We start from the raw sequence: 24,621 nt of genomic DNA on the forward strand, positions 1-24,621 counted from the left end.
ATTGTCGATTACATCCTTAAAGCTAAGAATCCTTTTGCAAGATAAATTCTCCCTCAGTATAATAACTCATAAATACTGATTTTCTATATTGAGGTACGCCCTCTGGTTTTGTCTAAAAAAGCCACTATTCACTTATACCTTGTCAAAGAACTTTTTAATGGTTCTAAGTGCCTTAAGCAAATTTCATTCTATAAACCAGAAGCCTATCTCCCAAAAAGTCATTTGCTTGTATTTTTGCCCAGCTTTAATAGATATTTTGCCTGAAAGTCATAGAGACTGCAGTCAGAGAAACCCATGTTCCCACTGCTACCCTTCACCAGGTATATCCTTGTGCAGGTTATTAACCTTATTAGCTTTAGTGTACTAATTTCCCCCAAAATGGAGATAATAATATCTACTTTATAAAGGTTGTGAGAAGGATTAAATGAAATAATATCAGTGGAACATCTAATACTTTCCTTGGTTTATAGTAGGGACTCAATAACAGGTAACTATTATTATTCAAACTCTACAATGAAATTCTCACTCATATTATTATTTGGTTTACTTTTTTTTATTCTGTTGATTTAAGACCCTCAGCAATTAAATTGAGTTCATAACACCAGGTTTCATAGCGATAGGCCATGCGGATTTGGGCTACATTTGTCCTCCGGATATCATTTCCAGCAGGGCCTTCCTCAAGGTAATTGTCGCCCAGAAACTTTACTTTCTCCTATAAGAGAAAAGGATGGCAGAATGATTGTTGTCTCTTTTCACCCTGGTATAGACAATAATTGCATTCTTTACAAAAATTCCTTCCTTATGTTAGCCACTGACAAAAGAATAATAATAATAGACCATTAAAAGCACCCATCTAGTGCCTCAGTGTTCACAGTCTGCCTGAGAAATCAAGTGTATTTTACTTCCCTGGCCCAAAAGGCACAGGCAAAGAGATAGAATAATCCCTTCTAGTCCCTGTCCATAGTAACTGCATATGGTTCGTGCAACAATTTTTCTACATGTGTTTCCCAACCACTTTTTCGGTATTCAAGTTAGCAGACCCTATACTCAGAAGGGAAGCCATTTGAAGACAGGTCTACCTCATGAGAAATTCCACACTGCAAGACACTGTTCCTTGCCACTTCGCACATATCACAGGTGCTCAGCTTGAAGACTTGTGCAGCAATAGCATATTCTTCCATTAGGGGCTCCTGCAGTTATATCAAATGAGGAAAAAAGAGGAATGAATTAATAAATAATATGCATCCTGCATGAAAAAATAATGAAATACCTTTATTCGACTTTCAAATTCTGGATGGGAAACAACAGTCCGGTAAAATATGCTTGTATTGCCCAAGTCCATACTATACCTTGGTAAAGTGGAATTGCATTGGGTCATCTGTAGACAGTGAGATCATTAGCCCTTTCTGAAGGAAATCCAAAAAAGGATTTTTGGCATACTCTAGAAATAGGCTATTGTTACTTAGTGGTGACATGGCGATGGGAATTTGGGCTAAGAAAAACAAGTACTGTAGCACAGGACTCTGAAAAAGAAAAGTAAAAAAATATTTAAAGATGTTGAAAAAGGAATACAAACTAGAAACACTACAATCTCATGGTCTGCCTTAAGCTTCAGCTTTCAACAAAATTATCACTTGTTCTTCAAGTCTCTTAGTAAGGAGAATTTAGGAGTTTTTCAATGTAAATGCTATTTAGAATAAATGTATTTAGGATACATTAATTCTCAGAAACATTGAGTCAAACCAGATTGTTTATTTGATCTATAATGGCCTACGTTAGATGGTCTGTCTCAGGCAAAAGACTTTGCCTTGAAACATTATTTTTTTTCTCTCTCTCTACAAGAAAGCTCTGACTCTCACAAAAAACATCTTGAAGCATGCTATAACAAGAAATCTGGCAAAAACTAGCTTAAGGAAAGCCAGGCCATCTCTGAATTATCCCTTGTCAGGATTCTAAGCTAGAAGTCAGGAGATCTGCGTTAACTTTTCTCTGACAGCAACTAGCAAGGTAATCTTGAGCAAGTCCCTTTACTTCTTTCTGTAGAATGAACTGCACTAAACTAAAAAATCTTTTATGCTCTACTTGATTATGATTCCAGTGTCGATAATGACTTGTGACAGTATGGTTGGTTAAGGGAAAAAAGATTCCTCTAGCTCCAATGTAAAAGGTAAGAAGAGAGCTTCCAACTCACCTTTTTTAAATTTAGGCCATGAGAGATATTATCTGCTATCATGAATGCTGTCATGAGGTGGGTGAGGGCTCCAGCTTCTCCACAGTGAGGTCGGAACAGAAACGTATTCATGCCTCGTTCCCTGGGGAAATAGAACTGCTATTGGAATCACAGGTTCTGGGTATGGAGTGATTCACAAGAAAATTCAGTAGAAAAGTGAACACTCTTGAAGGAAGTAAGCCATCCAAAGGATTCAGCAAAACAGTCCCAAATCATAATCTTAATTCTTGCTAAATACAAAGTTTCTAAAAAGAGGCAGCAGAGGATATGGGGGTAAGGAAGCAAATAAAGTGTTGATTGCCTGGATGGAAATACCTTCAGTCTCAATAGGAAATTTACCAATATCGACATCTCATCATTTATTCTATTCTATTCAAGCTTTAAGGGAGAAATGTTTCCAGAAAACCCCAGTATAATATTCCTCTACTTATTCCTTACCCAAATATATCAAGAAGGGCAAAATATATGAAGTTTTATCATTAATTGCACAATGATTAGTATAAATTCCTAAACTTCCCAAAAAAAAAGGAACTGTGAAAGTTATTGAAAGCATCGAAATATCGATTTCTGCGCCAAAATAAATAAACTGAAGAAAAAAGTTAAGAGAAAGAAATTTCTGATTTGGGCCAGTTGGAACCATCACAGTAATGCATGAGGCCCCTGACCACCTTAATTGCCAATATATGTGGAAAGAGCTGTGTCAAATAGACCCTCCTAGCTCCAGTTCTCTCCTACTTACTTTCTCAGGCTGTTGAGCACCATGATGTTTGCATACATGTAGTAGGCATAGTAAGTGTAAGATGGATTCTTTTCCAATGTCCACTCCTGGGGCTTGGGACTCTTGGAGGAGAACATGTGGCCACTGTGTTTGGACTCATCATCCACACTGTCAAAGCCAGTGATCTGTTAGGAAAAGTGAGCCATGCAATGGGTTCAGTCCAACTTCAGGGTCCCAGTCCTCACACAAACTTTCAGGTCCAAAGGCACAGACCAAACATAAAGAGATAAGCACCAAGAATTAGTCATGACCAGGTAGGAAGGCTGGTTCATGAGCAGCAGTATGAAGGCCTGAAGGGTCATGCTTACATGCTTGAGGAAGACACTGAGTTCTGGGTCAGCCTGGGGGTTGATGGTGGCCTCAAACACTGGCATGAAAATATTCTCCAGCATTTTTCCAAAATGTGGAAGGAAATTCTTGGAACGGAACACATCACTAGAGGCAAGAATGAAGAGAATTTAGGAGAAAAAAAGATTTTTCGGACTGATAGCCCCAGTATGAGGGAACCAGAGAATCGAATGTCATGCACAGGAAAAGACGTGGTATATCTATCCTAGGTCCATGCTCCTCATACATTCTTTTTGGTCCCGTATAGAGAGGGATTCAGTTTGGGCTGCACATAGGAAATAAAAATTTTTTGGTGGACCCTATGTCCCCATCTTTTTTACAAACCTTTGTCATAAGAAAACTAAACCTTCACAGCTAAGTCCTCATAGAGGAATATGCAGTTATGTCATAAAAGCTTCAATATATGTGTGTAGCTACAAGACAGTGAACAGGAAATGATTACCAAGAATACCTCTGATCTGCAATTTAACAAACTCTGATATAGCATTTAATATATTCCAAGCACTCTTCTAAGTGTCCAGAAATATTAGCTAATGTAATCCTCATAACAACTCAATAAGTTAGGTATTGTTTTTAACCTTGTTTTAGAGATGATGAAACTAAGGCACAATGGGGTGATATAACTTAACCCAAGGTAACACAGCTAAATGGTTGTGTTACCTAGATTCAAGTATTGCCAGGATTCAAGTATCGCCACTCTGGGTCCAGAATCTATACTCCTAACCAACCTACTGCCTCTCTGCCTATTAGGAAGTATTATCCCAGTCAAAAAATTACTTTTTTTGGTTAAAGAGACAGGATGAAACTCTTGCATTGCAGTGGGTCACACAGAACACAAAGACAGGTAGCCAGAAAACATATAAACACCCACGTTAGATAAAAGATCAATGATACTGAACAAACTGAAAGAGAAGCCATCCCTGAAGGCAATGAATGATAGCAGGTGGTATGAAAGGGAGATGACGTCCTCAGCAATACCATTGATAAATACTCATTGATTTTGGAGAACTTGAGCACTTGTAGGTGGGACAATTGACAGACAGTAGTAAAGGTTCTGATACAAGAAAGCCACATCCCAGTAGAGATGAGCATGGGAAGGAATGGACTTGACACAGAGAAGACCAGGTGAAAGAAAATGTATACCAAACTGTACATAGCTCTTATTCTATCTTAGTTTTAATCATTCTCAGTAAGTTATTTATGATCTTCATAAAGCTAGAGGACTGATCCGAAATGATCTTCTTAATTCCTGTCTGTAGTTAAGAGTGCTGTACCCAGAGTGGACAAAACCAAGCATGCAGGACCCAATAGTGAATGCTGTTTTAACAAAGCTGATTTATTTCTAGATGGGCAACACGTTCCTTGTTCATACAGGGGAGTTGAAGCAGATGAGACAAGGGCAGGCTCTAGAGTTTCTGATGGGCAGGTACATACTAGATCCTGGGAACCTGGATCATCCATGTCATGTTGGGGCAGTGGATGCGATTGCAGACGAACCAGGAGGAGAGTTTGCTCCACTCATCAGGACTGCGGCCATAGATGGACAGGCGGGGCTCAGCATGCTGGTACTTGGCCTCCACCAGGTCCGCACCTACCTCCTGCAAAGCCAAGAGAGAAGTCCAAGCCAGGGATTCCCACAAGTTCCTCTGGGGTTCTAGGGAGAGGAGATTCCCTTTCTAACTCTTCCTTTCAGAATCTGAAAAGGCTAGGTCCTTAATCAATCTCAAAACCACACCCTTAATTTCTCTACCTTAGCAATAGAGGTCTTTAAAAATCATTAGAGTGGATGTGTCAGAGGAAATCCTTATATTCATTTGTGTAGTGTTTGGCCCCAGGGATCTCTCCCTCCCTCCCTCCCTTCCTTCCTTCTTTCCCTCCTTCCTTCTTTTCTTCCTTCCTTCTTTCCTTCTTCCCTTTCCTCAAGAACCATGCCAGATACCATAGATGTGATTGATTCCGCCTCACCTTGATGATAGTGGCAAAATATTCCCCATTAATGTAATTGTCTGTCTTCAAGTAGAGGTCCCGTAGCTCACTTGCTCCTACAGGATTATATTTGTCATTGAACTTATCAAAACGCTGGAAGGTCTGGCGTCCCTGAATCAGGAAAAAAGAGCAGAGATGTATTATTACCAGAGCTGTCTGGACATAGAGAGCTAGGAAATAGTCAAGCAGAACTGAGGTCTGGTAGTGGGGGAGGGCATTGGGCTCCAAGAATGGAATTTGGGACAGGCGACAATGAGCAAACTTCAAAATTGTCTGTGGTGCTTTCAGGCAGCGTGGTAAGCCAAGATGGTTAAGAGACCTCTGAGAAGGGAGAGGGCTTGTAGGAGAAAGACATGTGGGGTTCTGAGTATTAGAGTGAAACTGACATTGCCGTTTCAACCTACAGCATGAACATCCAGAGAATCAACAGTCAGGTCATAAGGATGCATTTTTAATTTAGCAAAAAGTTCCTTTAGGGTCAGATTCTTCTCTTTGGTGCTATAGACGACTCTGTCAGCATCAATTTGGTAAGATTTCTTAATAAAACGCAGCAGATGTTTCTGGTTCATGCAAGCGGCTGCATGGATATGGGTGTCCACCTGTATGTATATTCAAAGAAAGAAAAAAACATCAATCAGCCTTAATTACGCTACTCTGTTTAGAGGATATGGTGCTGCAAATCCCACTGCGTTGGGACAAAGTGAATAATGAGGATGTGAGCTGACAGTTGGTGGAGGTGGTCCAGCAATAAAAAATCCATTACAACCGTGGCGTGCCCATGCAAGGATGTGAAAGGTTAGGCTAGAGGCAATAAGAATGCTTGCTTCTTCTGTATATCTGTACATCCAGTTTATTTCCTATGTCTGATCCACGCATTCTTCTGGACCATTCTTCACTCCTAAAACACAGCTGGAAGTGAAGTAACTACCATAACTTTCAGCCCCTAAGGAGAAAGGATTGAGATTATGAAGCCATGACACAGTGATGGCTTTTATGAGGTAGATATTCTTATAACTAAATTTTATACACTGAAATTTCAGCAGATTAAGTAATTAGTCCAAAGTTGTATAGGCAGCTGAGCCAGGATTTGGGCCTGAATCTCTGCTCATATATTTCCTATTCCCACTTCCTTGTAATCATTTTAATGGTCAGAATACATCTTGGAAGTGTGTCTAGTTTATTGGATTTCACAATCTCTAGGCTAGCTCATTTGATATTCACAATCCTCATGTGAACTGGACTGTGCAGGTGTAGTTCCCAATTTGACAAATGAAGACACTGAAATGAAAATATGTCGTCCCTTCCTCCAAGGTCTTACAGTCAGGAATTCAAAGAAAAAGGACCAGAAGGAAGATCTTTCAAATTCTAGAATGGTCATTTTTGATGTTTTGTTGTTGTTGTTGCTATTTTCGTTGTTGATGATAACTATAATTTTTTGTGCCAAAAATGTGGCAAACCTTTCTATGGGGAAAACAATAGAAATGGCACTTAACCCTAACCCATTGGACATAATCTATTATCTGTTTTTACTAAAATCCACTGAACCTGTAGAAATCTTAGATTAATCAGAAATACACTCTTTTCTTGTGCTTCTCAATAAATAATTGAATTGTTTTTGCCCAGGAATTACCCCTGAGCAACTAAAATGTTTACCTTCCTGCAGTTATAAAAATCTCGGTGGGGGTTGTTTTTCAGCTCCTTTAACTCGTCCATCTCATTAAGCATCTGATGGACCTGGAACTTGGAGGAGAGGAACTTCAGGCGCCGGTGGGTATAGGTCTTACTGTGAAAAATAAAATTACATAATTCCAAAAAGTTTCAGACATTCAAGAAAAACAGTCACAATTTCAAAACTATCAGGACCTTTATCATTCATAGGAAATAATTATTGGAACAAACCTTTTAGTTTACTCTGCAGTTAATCCCACTGAGAAGTAGTGGGCTCCAAAGGCTTAATCTTTTCAATAATGTTGGACATAAGAATGAGGGAGAACTTGGAAAGGTATCTTAAAACTCAATGGAGAGAGTGTTGTTCAAAGTTTGGGGTCAGCAGATTCGAGTGTGAATCCTGGCTCAGCCAGCTGTGTCACTTTAGGCAAGTTACTTAAGTCATCAAAGTCTCAGCTCATAAAACTGGAATTATGAAAATAACCACCTCACAGCGAAAAGTGTAAGCGATAAAAGGAACAATGTGCATGAAGGGCTTAATACAGTGTTTGAACATAGTAAGCATTTAGTAAATACTTAGTCTCACTATCAGTAGAAGTGGTACTAGTTGTTTAGGTCTCGCTAAACACTTACACAGGTCCTTGAGCAATTAAAGCAAGTAAAAAATTCATATCATCTAAGAAGGTGTCCAGATTTGGGTAAGGAAGTGGCTTAGGCTCATCTTTGCTGACTGCTGCTTCATTAGGATAGACGTAAACTACACCGTCCTTCATTTTGAGGTGATAGCCCAGGTTTTCAGGAAGGTTGTCTGTTCGGAAAGGGTCCTCTCCCTTCTTCACAGGAGGAGTAAAGACTTTTTCAATCAAACACAGAGTAATATATTAGCACATAGAATGAACGACCACATAAAAATAACCAAAATCTGAAATACTACAACATCTCATTAGCTTGGAATCCGGTACTTAAGTTGTAATTATCTGGAGTTAAGCTAACCTTTATTTTTGCATTATTTTTTAAAGGTGACATAATAGTATAAAATAGCTATAAAAATAATATATTGGCCAGGTGCGGTGGCTCGTGCCTGTAATCCCAGCACTTTGGGAGGCCAAGGCGGGCAGATCACCTGAGGTCAGGAGTTTGAGACCAGCCTGACCAATATGGTGAAACCCCATCTCTACTACAAATACACAAATTAGCCAGGCTGTGGCGGCGTGTGCCTGTTACCTCAGCTACTCAGGAGGCTGAGGCGAGAGAATCATTTGAATCCGGGAGGCATACATTGCAGTGAGCTGAGATAGCACCACTGCACTCCAGCCTAGGCGACAGAGGGAGACCCTGTCTCAAAAAAAAAGAAAAATAAAATAATATGTTGTCTAGTGTAAGAATGATTTTTCAAGTTCTTTGGAAGAACTATTTACATAAAGTAATCGATATACCACTTACAAACAATCTTCATTATTTACTGAAGTTGGTCATCAAAGGCTTTCTGTTTAGAGCATATTATTAGCTCTTAGATAATAACATAAGAATAAAAGTCAAACTACAGTTAAAAAAATAGAGTTTAGATCTTTACCTTATTTAAGCCAATCTTTTTTATTAGGCATAATTTAGAGTGTTTTTTGAAATAAGCTATTAAAGATCAGTCTTGGGTTCCCAGTAAAATTGAGTAGAAAATGCCGTTTCCAGGCTGGGCACAGTGACTCACGCCTGTAATCCCAGCACTCTGGGAGGCCAAGGTGGGTGGGTCATTTGAGGTCAGAAGTTCAAAATCAGCCTGACCAACATGGTGAAACCTCATCTCCACTAAAAATACGAAAATTAGTTGGGTGTGGTGTTGTGCGCCTGTAGACCCAGCTACTCAGGAGGCTGAGGTAGGAGAGTCTCTTGAACCTAGGAGGTGGAGGTTGCAGTGAGTGAGTTTGTGCCACTGCACTCCAGCCTGGGTGACAGAGTGAGACTCCACCTCAAAAAAAAAAAAAAAAGAGAAAAAGAAAAAGAAAATGCAATTTCCCCACAGCCCGTTACCCACACACGCACAGCCAGTCTCCACTCTAGACATCCTGCATCAGAGGGTCCATTTGTTATAACAGATGAATATACATTAACACCTTGTAATCACCCAAAGTCCATAGTGCACATTAGGGTTCACTCAAAGCCTGTGGGTTTTGGCAAATGTATAATGACATGTATCCACCCTTATAGTATCATACAGAATAGTTTCACTCCCCTAAGAATCCTCTGTGCTCCACCGAAAGTGGTTTTAATGTAAAAAAGAGATATAAAATAAATTATTATTGTAAGAGTGATAATTCTTATGAGAATTATTTTTCCCACCTTTTAAAGCACATACAATTTCTGCTAAAGGAATTGAGAAGAGATTAAGTGAATGTGTTCCCTTCTTTCCACTGCTAGCGATTTCAGCCTAAGGAAGCCATGAACACATTTCGCACCATCAGAGCCTTTAAGAATTCATCCTTTTGACTTTCAACAAGTATGGTCATTTATGCCTCTTCACTGCTGTGCCCAAGCAAGGCATCAGAAAGCCTCCTGTTTACAAGTGATGCCCACAGCAACCAAAGTGAGAAAAATAGCATAGGAAAAAAAACAGTCTGCACATTTCCTATTCAAAATTGGGAGATAAGGAACATAAGAGAAGTGAAACAGCATGTTACTACAATATTTGTTACTACTATCAAATATTAATTTTGAAATCCTTATACTTAAGGATTAATAACTCACTATTAATGATATAATTATTATTAAAGCGTAACTTAGGAGAAATAAAGCCAAGACAAACTAAATGTCTATATTATAGAGGATGGGAAAACCACTGTTATGTGTTACCAAACTGGAGACATGTTTAATATGATTTTAATATTAAAAGGAATTACAGACAGGGAGTTGTAGAACTGGAGATCTTTAATAATATTACAATTTGGAACTTCAAAAATCTTTTTTTTTTTTTTTTTTTTGAGACGGAGTCTCCCTCTGTCGCCCAGGCTGGAGTGCAATGGCGCGATGTCAGCTCACTGTAAGCTCCGCCTCCCAGGTTCACGCTATTCTCCTGCCTCAGCCTCTGGAGTAGCTGGGACTACAGGCGCCCGCCACCACGCCTGGCTAATTTTTTGTATTTTTAGTAGAGACGGGGTTTCACCGTGTTAGCCAAGATGGTCTCGATCTCCTGACCTCGTGATCCGCCCACCTTGGCCTCTCAAAGTGCTGGGATTATAGGCGTGAGCCACCGCGCCTGGCCTCAAAAGTCTTAAATATTTGCCTCCCCAGAAATTTTAGTTCTAGGAGTGTAATCCTAAAATTGTAAGACAATTACAGGAAGATGTGTATATAAAGATGCTTATTGTACCCTTTTTAGAAACAAGTTTTAAAAAGTCAGAAATTTAATTGCCTAAAAATAGGAATTAAGTCAATTATGTTCCAGTTATACAATAGAAATCTGTAAAATTATTAAAATCTGATTGTTGAAAAATACGTACTTAACTTTCTACAAGGCAGAAGGTAAAAACTGAGATAAGTAAATAAAGTGCTATGTAAAGTCTGAACATGTAGTTTACATCTATCCAGAAGGCAAGAAATGATAGTATTTGGGCTGCCTCTTGAAAGATTGGGTTGGCTCTGGAGACTTGGGCATGTGGTGAATAAGTGAGGGGAAGGACAGCCTGAGCACAGGGAAGCAGAGCAGCAATCCAGGAGCAGGAAGGTGTTGAACTATGTAGGGAACGAGAAATATTTCCAACCAGAACCAACAGTATAAAAATGGAGCAGAGAAAGTAAGTTCAGAAATAGGTTGAGTGTGCAAGTTCAAAAATAAACAGGCCGGGTGTGGTGCCTCATGCCTGTAATCCCAGAACTTTGGGAAGTTGAGGCAGGCAGATCGCTTGAGGCCAGGAGTTCAAGACCAGCCTGGCCAACATGGGAAAACCCCATCTCTACAAAAAAATACAAAAATTAGACAGGCACGGTGACACACACCAGCAATCCCAGCTACCCGGGAGGCTGAGGCAGGAGAATCGCTTGAACCCAGGAGGCAGAGGTTGCAGTGAGCCGAGAGGGTGCCGCTGCACTCCAGCCTGGGCAACAGAATGAGACCCTGTCTCAGAAAACAAACAAAATGTAGTTAGGGGGCCAGAGGGTGTGGGCCTCAAATGCCAGGCTAAAGACTGGACTTTGCTTTGTAGGTAGCAAGGAGCAGCTAAAGGTTCTTGTCAGGAGAAGGATGTGCTCAGATCTGTGTTTTAAAAATTAGCACCAAAGTAAAGATGAACCAAAAGAGAGGGAGACTGAAATTTTGCAGAGTAGTTACGAAGCTCTTGCAATAATCTGGGCAAGGAGAAGGATAAGCCTGAATGAGGGTTTAGGGAATGGTGAAGAGAAAAAATTCAGAGAGATGTTGTGCAGACTGAATCAAGTGATTGGACACGTGAGGAAATGGGGCCAAAGATGATTATGACTATGATATTTTTAGACTGGATTACTTATAATCTAGAGGCATATTTTAAATTTAATATTTAGTAGTTTAAATAAAATATGTTTCATACATTATGTAAGAGAATTGTTACCTGGATAGAAGCTCTCATTTGCTACCCAAGCCTCACCATCAATGTTCCGCAAGTATTTGGAAGGGGTTTTAGGGAACCTCTGAAACGACTTCTGCATGTATTTCTCACGTATGCATAGTGCCCGATACAGACCTTTGCAAACAATTTCAAAATCTTCAACTGTAACCTGCCAAAAAAAAAAAAAAAGTCAGAATATCAGAGTCAATCCCATGAAAAACTGAGAAGTGAGTAAAGCTTATCCTTGGCACCTCCCAGCTCTCCTGTGTATCGCAGCCCCTCCTGAGACTCACCACTCACCTGGCTGCTTCTTAATTGACTTGGGACCTGGATCTCCCTCCCAGAGCAGGTCCTGAAGCTTTTCTAGCTTTTTTATTTCTACCAAACTTACCTGTCCTACGAGTCTTTCCCTTGTAGTCCTGTATTTGTTTGTTTTTGGTTTTTGTTACATAGCAGGGATTATCTAGCAAATAGGATTAAAAGAATCCATTCTCACATGGTATATACTTTCTTCCTTCTAAGTACATGTGAACATTTTAAGTACAAGACAATACCTCAAGTGAAAGACCATGTGACTCAAATTGTGAGAGTTCAAACCACTCGGTCAGTGAGGGAAATATTTTGGGATGAATAAGGGGTCACAAATCTCTCAAACCCATGCACGGCTTTCTTCAGCTACGATGGATCACAACATCATTCTGTGAGAAGTTAGTCGTTTAGATGATTTTAAAGAGAATTTTATTTCTGGGTAAAAATTGAGAGATTCTAGAGGAAAGCTGTATTAGAGCTGCTGGAAATTTCCCCTGCCCCCATTCCCAACTCCTGGTTGGGTCAGGCATGCCCAAGTAGTTATAACTTGAAATCACTGAATGTTCATTATCAGAACCCAAAGACTTTTACTGTGGGACTACCATATGCTTGTCCCCAGTAGTTTAAGCTCCAGATATTGATCCTGAATTAGTTTAACTATTTTAAAGACCTGCTGTCCTTGGCCAAAAGCGTCTGGCACAGGTGCTAGGTCTGGGGGTCTGCTTCCCTGCTTCCAATGGCGTGTGTAGCTCATTGCCACCTAATAGGCCACTAGTCTATCAGGTCCTCAAGAATGAGAGCTGGGTCTTATTCACCTTCATGTTCTCAGCACACAATGCCTAGCACAGAATAGATGCTCAATAAAGACTGATTAAATTGAATCGAGTGTTTACCAGGAATTAATAATCTTGAGAACTGAGCCCTGATTTCCTCTTTGCCTCTGTTTAAATTACAAGGGTGAAGACTAATTTGGGTACAGACTACAACCAGGTAGAGCGTAGAGTGCTGCTCAGCAGCCCAGCCACATTCAGCCAACTGGTACAGAAACATACTTCGTTTTTCCCAGTCTCCAGGTCAAGGTTTCAGGTGCCCTCCAGCTTTCATAGGAGGAGAAGTACTCCTTGACTTGTGTACATTTTGTTCGTCCTCCTAACTTCTTTGTTTTTATTCTTGTTTTCATTTCTATCAAGTATGCAGGTATGAAGTTTATCTCCAAATGTTTATGTTATTTTGAATTCGGGAGTTCTCCAAACTGTGTTTCCCCTGTACTCATCTCTATTAGGCATTTCTTTTTAGTTATTTAGTGTCTAAACCCCCTGCCATTTAGAGAGCACCCATGTTACACAGAAAATGAATAAACAAGAATGAGGTGCATTTGATTGCCTTGTCACTTTTAAGTATCTTAGGACTGACCCTAAGTGGGTCAGTTACATGAGAAGGGGACCCAGCACTGGTCATTAAAACTATATTTGGAGCATCGACTGATGGCTGCACAGCAGTTTCACCAATATGATGCTGATTCTGCAAGTCCATGTGGCAGAGATTTATTAATTGACCAACTGTTCTGGATGAGACAAGCAGGTCAAGTTGTTTGTGACATGACTTTACTATCCCTGTGGCATCCTAGAGTCTGTTCCAAGTAATGATCTACTGTGTAACCATCTGTAATGAAATTGGAGAGTTCAGCTCGTCAAAAAAACAATAGCCTCGTTAGGATTTTCTAACCTCTCTCTCGTCTTCCTTCTTTTCCCTGGTTCCTTCTTTTTTCTCTTCCCTCTCTCTTTCTCTGGATCTGTTTTCTTTGGTTGGTTTATGCTATCTGCAACCCTTCTCACTATCCTAGGTCTGCTTGGGTCCTTCTTTTCCCCAGAGACTCCGTGCCTCCCCAGAGGCTCCCTTTTCTGATTTATGACAACATCAGTGAGACTTGACCATTCTACTGCTGTCTTTGGTCCTTTTTGCCGAAATCTGTCCATTGTATTCTGTAACATACACACTGCATTCTACTCCATATTCTCCATGTGCAAGCAAATGAGATAGAGGATAAATTATGTGGGATGATAAAAACAACAGAAACATAAGACATACCACCATATTAGTATTGAAATGCAATAATGAAGTGTAACAAAGGACAGGTGAGCTAATACCTCCCTCAACAGGAAAGAGAAGAAGGTAAGGAGCTAGAACTGTCAAGCTGAATGGCTTCCTGGTTGCTAAGTCTGAGTGGCAAGGACCAACTCACCCCAGAGGCATAGTCACCAGTAATCTGCACTCTCTGAAAATCAGGCACGGTCTGGTAGGTTGGAGATGAGGAAATGTATTCATCAATGTGGGACAGTTTGGTGGAAGATGTTTCACTTAGTGGAATGGACAAATTAACAGTCTTCCGTCCTTGGAAACGCTTTTTTCTGGGTTCGAAATTTAAAAGTAAGAGTTAATTTTGTCTTCATCAGGCGTTTCATTGTGATAGATAGATGTTTCTCTATACAATTTTATTCTGAGGACAAAAAGTAAAAATTAAAATGTGGTTGGGTATCAGAAACAGGATCCAAGCATAGTGGGAGGAGAAATCACTGAAGACACATGACCTTGTGCCCCTCTCCCTGGTCTACCTTGGAATGGCCTTAGCAATCCTACTAGAAGACCTTCACCATGACACCCTTCTTCCCAGGCAGTCCACTCCCAGCAGAATAGGCAGCCTAGGTACTACAGAAAACACAAGCTATGTTGGTTACTACCTGTATCATTTTATTCATGTTCCTTAAACATGGATAAAGGAGCTCCCATCTACCCACCTAAAACAAATGGTGCAAAAATGACTACCTTATAGGATTTCTATGAGATTTAATGTATACAAAATGCCTAGCACAGTACCTGGAACTTATAAGGTATTTAATATTATTTTCTCAAATCAACAAGTATTTGTTGAGTTTGACCCAAGTTTATTGCTTTGACCCAAGTCCTGTGTTAAGTCCTATGAGGGACACCAAAAGAGATGGATTGCTGTTCTTTCCTTAAAGATGTAAAATCAAGAGAAAGACAGCAGAATAGTCTTTTCCCCATGAAGCTGGTGGGATGGGGGGAGGACCTAAGGAGGGGGTTTCGGCAAAGTAGTTAGTATAGGTTTGAGGTTTGGGGACTAAAGTGTGGCCGGTAGTGAATCCTAGAGTGGTTCAAATAAAGGAAAATAGACTTGGTGGAGAGGGATTTTCAAAGACTGCTCAGGGGAGGCAGCAAGTATGCATCATAGACATAGGATGGGCAGGTCATGAGGGCAGAATTGGAGAGCAGTATTCCTAAGGCCAGGAGGTGGTCAGACTAACTGGAGGGCAGGATTCATGTCAGGGAGCATAACACTAAGGTTGGCTAGGGACAGAGTCTGAAGATGAAGGCTCTTGAGTCCCAGTTTATATTACCATTGTGTGTAAATTGAATATGTTCACAGCAGCCATTTGCCCACTTTGGTTTGAAATAATTCTATGGTATCTCGAAGTCCTCTTGCTTAGATGGGTAGGGAGGCTTCAATCAAGGGAGATGTGGACGAGATAGGAGGCCCACGGCTTTCTTCTTTTTTCATCATTGGCCCCTCACTCTACTCACTCTAGCATATACAGTGTTGGGGGGAAAAGGAATTTTTTTTTTTTTTTGAGACAGACTCTCGCTCTGTCACCCAGGCTGGAGTGCAGTGGGGTGATCTTGGCTTACTGCAACCTCCACCTCCCAGGTTCAAGGGATTCTCCAGCCTCAACCTCCCAGGTAGCTGGGACTACAGGCATGCACCACAGTGCCTGGCTAATTTTTGTATTTTTAGTAGAGACAGGGTTTCACCATGTTGACCAGGCTGGTCTCAAATTCCTGTCCTCAAGTGATCCACCCACCTCGGCCTCCCAGAGTGCTGGGATTACATTTGTGAGCCACTGTGCCCAGCCTTAGGAATTGCTAACTCTGGCAGAGTTCTTCCTCTGAGTTGAACCATCATTTGGATAAATTGAACCATATCTTCCCTGGCAGATACCCCTCCTTAGGTGCCAATATACTAAGCACTCCCCTTACACCACTTACCTCCTGGCTTCTGTGGAGGTGGACAGAGTCTCCAGATGGAATATGTGTGCTTGCATCTCATGATGAGAAATCGGACAGATCTCATCCACATCAAAGGGGGAAATCTCCTGACGACCTCCTTCATCTTTGACTTCAGAGGCAAACACTTTTTCAGCAAAGTTGCGCATTGCATCATCAATTTCTATAAGAGGTTTTCACATATTAGTGTTCAAGCCCCTTTTCAAAAGTCAGCTGAGAGTTTCTGCTATGTGTAAGGCATGGGACAAGGACTGTGCTGCGTGCATGGCTCTCCTGCTTTCCAACCAGGGTCCCTGAAACACCACAGAGCTCAGTGCCCGCTCTCCTTTTAGTGGGTTTCTGTCTGGGTACCTTGAAAATATGCTCTCAGAAACATGGGTCAGATTCTCATAGCACATTTCAGAACAGTCCTAAAGATGGTCCTAAAGATGAGACTGGGCTGTTGTAGGACTAGCACCTCAGTAAGATCACCTGTTTCTGGCGAGGCTAAGTTTGATTTCATAGTTTGAACTATGCAGCACAGTTCTTCCCATTAGGTTGGTGGAGTTTTTCTGATGGTGTTAAATATGTGGATAGGGTTATTGGTCCTTGGAGGTTTTCTTGCTAAGGAGAACCTGTGATTCCAGTGATCTAAGTAGTTCTGAGAAATAAATGTGTACGGTAGGGCCTTTCTTCTACTTAAGACAGATACTGTGTTTCTCTCACACATCAAACCTTGTTTTTTCAAATCCAGACAACTTGGTGATATGCTGCTGTATGCAGGGAGGGGACCACTAACATTTACTACCAAGTGCTGGAAGTCCCATTTCTTGTGGACATAGGTCTCAATAATGAATGAACCTTGGAAGGCCAATTTTACTTGTACATACCCTAATTTTCCCATTCTTAAAATGGGGGGAAATGATGCTTCTTAGTTTGGCAATGAATAACCCCAAGACCCTCAGGATATAAGAAAACCAGTGTCTCTGGGCACACTGGCTCATCCCTGTGATCCCAGAGCTTTGGGAGGGTGAGGAGAGTGGATCCCTCGATGTCAGGAGTTCGAGACCAGCCTGGCCAACATGGCGAAACCCTGTCTCTACTAAAAATATGAAAATCAGTTGTGCATGGTAGTGCATGCCTGTAATCCCAGCTACTCAGGAGGCTGAGGCAAGAGAATCATTTGAACCTGGAGGCAGAGGTTGCAGTGAGTTGAGACTGCACCACTGCACTCCAGCCTGGGTGACAGAGCAAAACTCTATCTCAAAAAAGAAAAGAAAACCAGTGTCATCATATAGGATGGTGATGGCCATCAAGTATCTGCCTTTCTGTTAAGTTCCACTGTGTTCTCCAGATCCTCAGTGTTTTTCCTCAGTGTTTTCTGTCTGAATAATCATTACCTCTAATACTTTTCCTGGTATTTCCAGAAAAGAGCTGGTAGCAATAATAACAATGGCAAATAGCTAGCTATTTGGAGCAACAGTAGAAGACAGAAACATTCCCCACAGGATGACAGAGCAAACTGTATGTAGAGAGAAAGATGCCCCCACCTATTAATGTCTATACAGGCCTGCAAAAGTCCATATTTTCTATTCTAAATTAAGTAGATGTCATGTGTTCAAGCTCCCTGCTCTGCACTTAACGCCTCCTACATCTTCCTCTATTTCCATTTCTTAATCTGTAAAGTGGGAATACTAATACCTACCCAACCTCGCTGGCAAGGCTGTTGTGACACTAAGTGAGATAATGTATGTGGAAATGCCTTAAGACAAATAAAGCACCAGATTAAATTGAATGATGTAATGTGTAGCATTGGTCAAACAGACATTTGGTGTGTGGGGTTAGCTTTGGACTATGAATGAGATAATACATGATATGACTTAGTACATGATGAAATGTACATTGGAGATGATAGGAATTGATTCATAACCTCCCCAACAATAACAGTCAGGTCAGCCAGTTTCTAAAACCTGGTTTGTTACAGCAAAGTTAACAGAGAAGCCCACTATATTGGCCAAACTTCATGCATCTATTTGCCTTGTTAAACTCAAACACCTGAAACCGAAAAGCATCTTTGGATGCTATAAGTAGTTCTTTGGCAAACATCATGATCCATGAAGGAACAAATGGAACACCAAGTAAATGCATTTGATGGCCTGATAATGCCTCCACACCCTACCGCCAACTGATCCCCAGAAATAATGTCACTTCTTCCTAAGCATCACGAGCAAGCACATGCATCTCAAGGGAGAGTGGCAAGCAGAAGTTGGAAGAGGCTGCAAGTACCATGAAGGGCAAATGGAAACAGGACAGTTGGTTATAAAGATGAGAATGAGGATGATGATGCAACTGGTCAGTCATGCTGGGTCTGCAGCAATAACGCTGGAGGCCTCAGGAAGGACAGTATGGAAATGGATGCCCAGAAACCAAATCCTACTTGCTTGGTATCTGGCTCTTCCAGAACAAGCATTCATTGTCTGGGACTGCACATTTCTATTTGTTTCCTATTTTAAAACAGTATTGTTTTTACTAAGATTGTATCTCTCTAAGCCACTATAGACAGTTGAAAATTAGAAACTCTACTCTTAAGAAGTAGCTTACATGATGACCAGAAATTATATGGTTGATATTTCCTTCCACTGAAGCAACCACTTGTTTTGACTTCATGTAACCACAGCTGAAATTTGACTCTTAATTCAAGAGTTCTGCCTTTCAAAAATACCTCGGGGAGTGGGCCTGGCATGGTGACTCACACCTGTAATCCCAGCACTTTGAGAGGCTGAGGTGGGAGGATTGCTTGAGGCCAGGAGTTCGAAACTTTGGAGCCTGGGCAACATAGTGAGAACCTCACCTCCATAATTTTTTTTTTTTTCAAAAATTAGCCAAGCATGGTGGCATATGCATGTAGTCCCAGCTACTCAGGAGACTGAGGTGGGAGGATTGTTTGAGCCCAGAAGGTTGAGGCTGCAGTAAGCCACGTTTGCACCATTGCACTCCAGCATGGGTGACAGAGTGCAAACAAACAAAACAAATTTCAGGGAATGGTGGTGATTATAGAAAGGAAAGAGTGAAACTTATATTTCAAAAGATAAGTAGATAGGCTGGGTGTGATTTCTCATGCCTCTAATCCCAGCACTTTGGGAGGCTGAGGTGGGCGGATCACCTGAGGTCAGAAGTTTGAGACCAGCCTGGCCAACATGGTGAAACCACGTCTCTACTAAAAATACCAAATTAGCTGGGTGTGGTGGCACGTGCCTGTAGTCCCAGCTACTCCAGAGGCTGAGGCAGGAGAATTGCTTGAACCCGGGAGGTGGAGCTTGCAATGAGCCGAGATTATGCTACTGCACTCCAGCCTGGGCGACAGAGCAAGACTCCGTCTCAAAAATAAAAATAAAAATTAAAATTAAAAAAAGAAGGCCGGGCGCGGTGGCTCACGCCTGTAATCCCAGCACTTTCGGAGGCCGAGGCGGGTGGATCACAAGGTCAGGAGATCGAGACCATCCTGGCTAACATGGTGAAACCCCGTCTCTACTAAAAATATAAAAAAAATTAGCCGGGCGTGGTGGCAGGCGCCTGTAATCCCAGCTACTCGGGAGGCTGAGGCAGGAGAATGGCGTGAACCCGAGAGGCAGAGCTTGCAGTGAGCTGAGATCGTGCCACTGCACTCCAGCCTGGGCAACAGAGCAAGACTCCGTCTCAGAAAAAAAATAAATAAATAAAAATAAAAATAAAAAAAGAAAATGTGTGTATTAACAGCTGGATGGCCTTGGGCAAACCACATAATAACTGGGAGCCACAGTGTTCATCATCATAAAGGGGAATGTTAATAATAATAACGTCAACTTCAGAGAATTGTTATGAAGATTTAACAAAAAATACTTTAAAACTATGCAGTACTGTCCAGAAGTTGGAGATTACTATTATTAACACAGGAAGTGCAAGACTCTTGAGAAGATGAATATCATGCTAGCTTCTTAACAGGTCCAGAAAAACATGCTTGTTTCTCAGCAGTGCTTTATTAATGTGTAGGAAAGACAAGGTTATAGGCCTTCGTCTGCCACATTTCATCTCCCAAAGGAATTCAGAGGCAGACCTACTATCAGTCAGAAAAAGGACAAGTCTAATTTGAGATTGAGGGGAATATACAACCAAAGTTATAGTTTTATCTAAAATAGGTTTTTAAGGCTGGGCACGGTGGCTCACGCCTGTAATCATAGCACTTTGGGAGGCTGAGGTGGGTGGATCACTTGAGGTCAGGAGTTCGAGACCAACCTGGCCAACATGGTGAAACCTCGTCTCTACTAAAAATACAAAAATTAGTCAGATGGGTGTTGGGCACCTGTAAACTCAGCTACTTAGGAGGCTGAGGCAGGAGAATCACTTGAACCCAGGAGGCAGAGGTTGCAGTGAGCTGAGATCGCACCACTGCACTCCAGCCTGGGCAACACAGCAAGACTCCATCTCAAAAAATAAATAAATAAACAAACAAATAAATAAAATAGGTTTTTATTTTATCTGGTCACAAAAATGAACAAATTTTTTTTTTTTTTTTTTTTGCACTGGAGTTGCTTTACTAAGGCAAGATTCAATAGGCCCCTTTGGCTAATCTATGTCATTTATTTCAAAATATTAAACAGGCTGGGTGTGGTGGCCCACACCTGTAATCCCAGCACTTTGTGAGGCTGAAGCGGGCAGATCACTTGAGGTCAGGAGTTAGAGACCAGCCTGGCCAACATGGTGAAACCCTGTCTCTACTAAAAATTAACCAGGTGTGGTGGTGTGCACCTGTCATCTCAGCTACTCGGGAGGCTGAGGCAAGATAATTAGTTGAACCCGGGAGGCAAAGGTTGTGATGAGCAGAGCTCACATCACACCTCTGCACTCCATCCTGGGTGACCATCCATCTCAAAATAAATAAATAAATAAATAAATAAATAAATAAATAAGTAAGTAAAAGCACTGCATGAGGTTTTCTTTTAAAAAATTATATATAATTATATATATATATATATATATATATATATATGTTTATACACACACTAGAATCCAGAAAAGCTATGAGCTTATTTGCTATGCTATGGGATATCTATGGTCATTATGAATCTTTGTTGACTTTCAAGGCTATTATTTAATAAACACTGCTGAAAAATAGCCATGTTTCTGAATTAAGGAATAGTATCATTTTTTTAAATTGATACTCTGACAAATGGCAGCAAAAGTAATGCAATACTCACGTTTCTCTTCAGCTGTATGAAGTAAAATAAAACAAGATAAAATATGTGAACAACTTTCTGTAATCATGGTGGCTATTAATCACTGCTTTGGGGTAGACACATGTAGATTGCTGTTATTTCAGCTCAGCCTTCCAGTTTGTCTACACTTTTCTGCCATCAGAAAGCTTGGGAATATGGTCATTATACAGCTCTTCATTTTCTTTTCTTTTCTAATATGTCTCTTAACATTTTTAAGTATACTTTTTAAAAGGCACTCTCTATAAAATATGATTTTTAAAAATATCTGATGAAGAAAGATGGGAATGCTCATATGATGTTGGTAGTAGTAAACTTAAAACAGCTCATTTGGTAAACAATTTAGTAACACCTACCAAACAACCATTTCTGAGAAGCTATCCTATGGAAATCATCCTTAAACATGGAAAAAGCTTTAGGTGTCAATATTGTTATCAGAACATACTTATACTTATAAAAAACCATAAAGAGGCCGGGCGCAGTGGCTCACGCCTATAATCCCGGTACTTTGGGAGGCCGAGGCTGGCAGATCATGAGGTCAGGAGATCGAGACCATCCTGGCTAATACAGATATTCACTGTGTTATATGTGAAACACCGTCTCTACTAAAAATATAAAAATTAGCCGGGCGTGGTGGCAGGCACCTGTAGTTCCAACTACTCGGGAGACTGAGGCAGAATGGCGTGAACCCGGGAGGCGGAGCTTGCAGTGAGCCAAGATCGCACCACTGCACTCCAGCCTGGGTGACAGAGCGAGACTCTGTCTCTAAAAAAACAAAAACAAAAACAAAAACAAACAAACAAAAAAAAACCCCAAACCATAAAGAACCTAAGGGATTAATTAAGAAAATAGAATATGCAGTCTTTTAAAACGGTTTTTAGGAAAGGTTTGGGATACCATGGTAAAAGGATAAGTTGTAAAGTTAAGCCAAAACATTATCCTGCCAAAAGCAGGATATAAAATTACATGTGCAATATAATCATAACAGTGCCTTTTTAAAAAAAACTCTTTAATTTTACACAGAAAATAGATTGAAAAGAAAAAAACACTAAAATGTTAAGAGTGAATATCTTTGGATAATGGATGCGCAGATTTTTAAAATTATTACTTTTGGCTGGGTGCAGTGGCTAACACTTGTAGTCCCAGCACTTTGGGAGGCCAAGGCAGGCAGATTGCTTGAGCTCAGGAATTTAAGACCAGCCTGGGCAACATAGCGAAACCCTGTCTCTACAGAAAATACAAAAACTAGCTGGGCGTGGTGGCAAGTGCCTGTAGTCCCAGCTACTCGGGAGGCTGAGGTGGGAGGATCACCAGATCCCAGAAGACTGGGGCTGCAGTGAATCATGATCGTGCCACTGCACTCCAGCCTGGGCAACAGAGTGACACCCTGTCTCAAAAAATAAATAAATAAGTAAAAAATAAAATTATTACTTTTACTGAATTTCCCAACTTTCAAAATGAATGTTTATTTTTTCAGCACAATTTCTATTTCACATGAAACACGTATTGCTTTTATCATTTAAAAATTATAACATTATTATTTTAAAAATTACTCTGCGTACAAACCTGGACAACAGAAAGCTATTCTCGTGAACCATCAGAATACACGCACGGGTTATTTTTGTCATGTTCATGATTTTCAGCTAATACCATAGCTAGAGTCATTATGTAGGAGCCGTCTCAGAGCTATGGCAGCACAGGTTTTGTTTAGACTAGCAGAATAGATATTAAATATTTCACAGAGTTTTCTACTGGGATCATCAAAGATGCAATATACATGATAACAGTTTTAGAAACTTACCCACATCCCAAAACAAAAAACAAACAAAAAACCCTTGAAAATATTTTGTGTTTTCCTGAAATGTACCTTAAAGCTATCATGAACCCTAAATGAATGATCAAAGCTGATATGGTAGCTAAAGGAACAGTTGCTTACGAAAAAAAAAAAAAAACAACAACTGAGCTCTCCAAACACTTTGTACACCTACCTGGGAGTTTGAACAGAGGCATTGTTGCTGAAATCCTTGATTCTAGGATAGCACAGTAGAAAAGAAGAGAGAGGAGACTGTGGGGTGACTGACTGACACTATAAAATATCCTGACATTCATTTTATTATTTTGCTTTGCCCCCGGAAATTTGATTCTTCTCTGCTAAGTGGAGAGAGATGAGCTTTGGACCTATTTATAGCTTGAGGCATTTGATAGTGAAAAACAGGTGAAGCTTTCAGTCTTTACTTTGGGATTAGAAGATATCTGTGGTGGGCCAAAAATTGCATTTCAATACTCTCTAAATCTTCTTACAGACTGGATCCTTGGCAAGTGTAGGACCACTGATGGTGATATCCCACCTTAGTGAAATACAGTGAAGTCTTTCCGGTTTCTGAAGCTATGATCCTCAGGGTTTCACATCACGCAAACAGCTTTCTGTGGTTGGTGAATATGCTGGTACATTCATCAAGCTCTCAACAGACACACACACACACGCACACACGCTCAGGAATGCATGTTTTTATTAGTAATGTGTCTGACTTAGCAGAAATTCAGTTGACAGTTTAATGAATTAAGTGTTAAATTTACTTCAAGTCTTACAGAAACTCAACTGTCCTCCAGAGTGTTCAGTTATCACTTCTCTACCTATTGTTATAATAAGAACAATAGCTTTGTTTTGTATAACATTTTATTGTATGTAAAACATTTGGCAAACATTATCTATTTGATACTAATTACAATCCTGTAAGGCAAGTAATACCTTATCCCTGTTTCCCAAATAAGAAAACTGGGGCTCTGACAGGTATCTTGCTCAAAGTCATTCTGTTCATCATAAATGGCAAAGCCAAGGCTCTCTGGACCCAGATCTCACGCTCTTTCCATAATAACACACAGTCTTAGTTATGACTATATATATGTGTGTGTATATATATGTATATATGTATATATGTGTGTATATACATATATTTTTTCTGAGACAGAGTCTCGCTCTGTCGCCCAGGCTGGAGTGCAGTGGCGCGATCTTGGCTCACTGCAAGCTCTGCCTCCCGGGTTCACGCCATTCTCTTGCCTCAGCCTCCCGAGTAGCTGGGACTACAGGCGCCCGCCACCATGCCCGGCTAATATTTTTTGTATTTTTAGTAGAGATGTGGTTTCACTGTGTTAGCCAGGATGATCTCGATCTCCTGACCTCGTGATCCGCCTGCCTTGGCCTCCCAAAGTACTGGGATTACAGGCGTGAGCCACTGCGCCCGGCCAGTTATGACTAAATATTTGATAGTTACTGCTAGGTAAAGAAAGTACGCTGCTAGACTCAGCAGAAATTTTAAATTATAACAGCTTATACTGAAGATGAGCTTGGCACTTCAGATTAGCAACAGAATTATGGGCATAGACCAAATGATCTTTTTACTATTAACTATTCCTTTTTGAAAA

The 24,621-nt window shown here is 40.6% G+C and overlaps 1 protein-coding gene across 1 annotated transcript; it reads right to left on the reverse strand.

Moving 5' to 3' along the window:
- Nucleotides 1-537: 537 nt before the first annotated feature.
- Nucleotides 538-23,307, reverse strand: AMPD1 (adenosine monophosphate deaminase 1). The gene is made up of 16 exons (XM_004026388.5): nt 23,187-23,307; nt 21,184-21,195; nt 15,953-16,133; nt 14,133-14,298; nt 11,585-11,750; nt 7,644-7,863; nt 6,996-7,125; nt 5,747-5,941; nt 5,322-5,453; nt 4,791-4,954; nt 3,317-3,443; nt 2,970-3,133; nt 2,192-2,312; nt 1,350-1,523; nt 1,080-1,190; nt 538-712 (listed from the first exon to the last, which is right to left on the reverse strand). The coding sequence occupies exons 1-16, from the start codon at nt 23,305-23,307 to the stop codon at nt 554-556; spliced, it is 2,343 nt and encodes a 780-aa protein (XP_004026437.4). The 3' UTR covers nt 538-553.
- Between the last annotated feature and the right edge of the window lie 1,314 nt (nt 23,308-24,621).

The sequence above is a fragment of the Gorilla gorilla genome, chromosome 1, assembly GCF_029281585.2.
Source record: "Gorilla gorilla gorilla isolate KB3781 chromosome 1, NHGRI_mGorGor1-v2.1_pri, whole genome shotgun sequence".
Lineage (NCBI taxonomy): Eukaryota > Metazoa > Chordata > Mammalia > Primates > Hominidae > Gorilla > Gorilla gorilla.

Bases quoted from the DNA above. Each gene is read 5' to 3' on its own strand.
- AMPD1 (XM_004026388.5), bottom strand. From the start codon at position 23,307: ATGAATGTCAGGATATTTTATAGTGTCAGTCAGTCACCCCACAGTCTC. The intron at 5,454-5,746 runs GTAGGTTGAAAC...TTCCTGATTCAG, and splicing joins ATTCTCTGGATGTTCATGCT to GGACGCCAGACCTTCCAGCG. The intron at 4,955-5,321 runs GTGAGGCGGAAT...TTGGCTTTGCAG, and splicing joins ATTTTGCCACTATCATCAAG to GAGGTAGGTGCGGACCTGGT.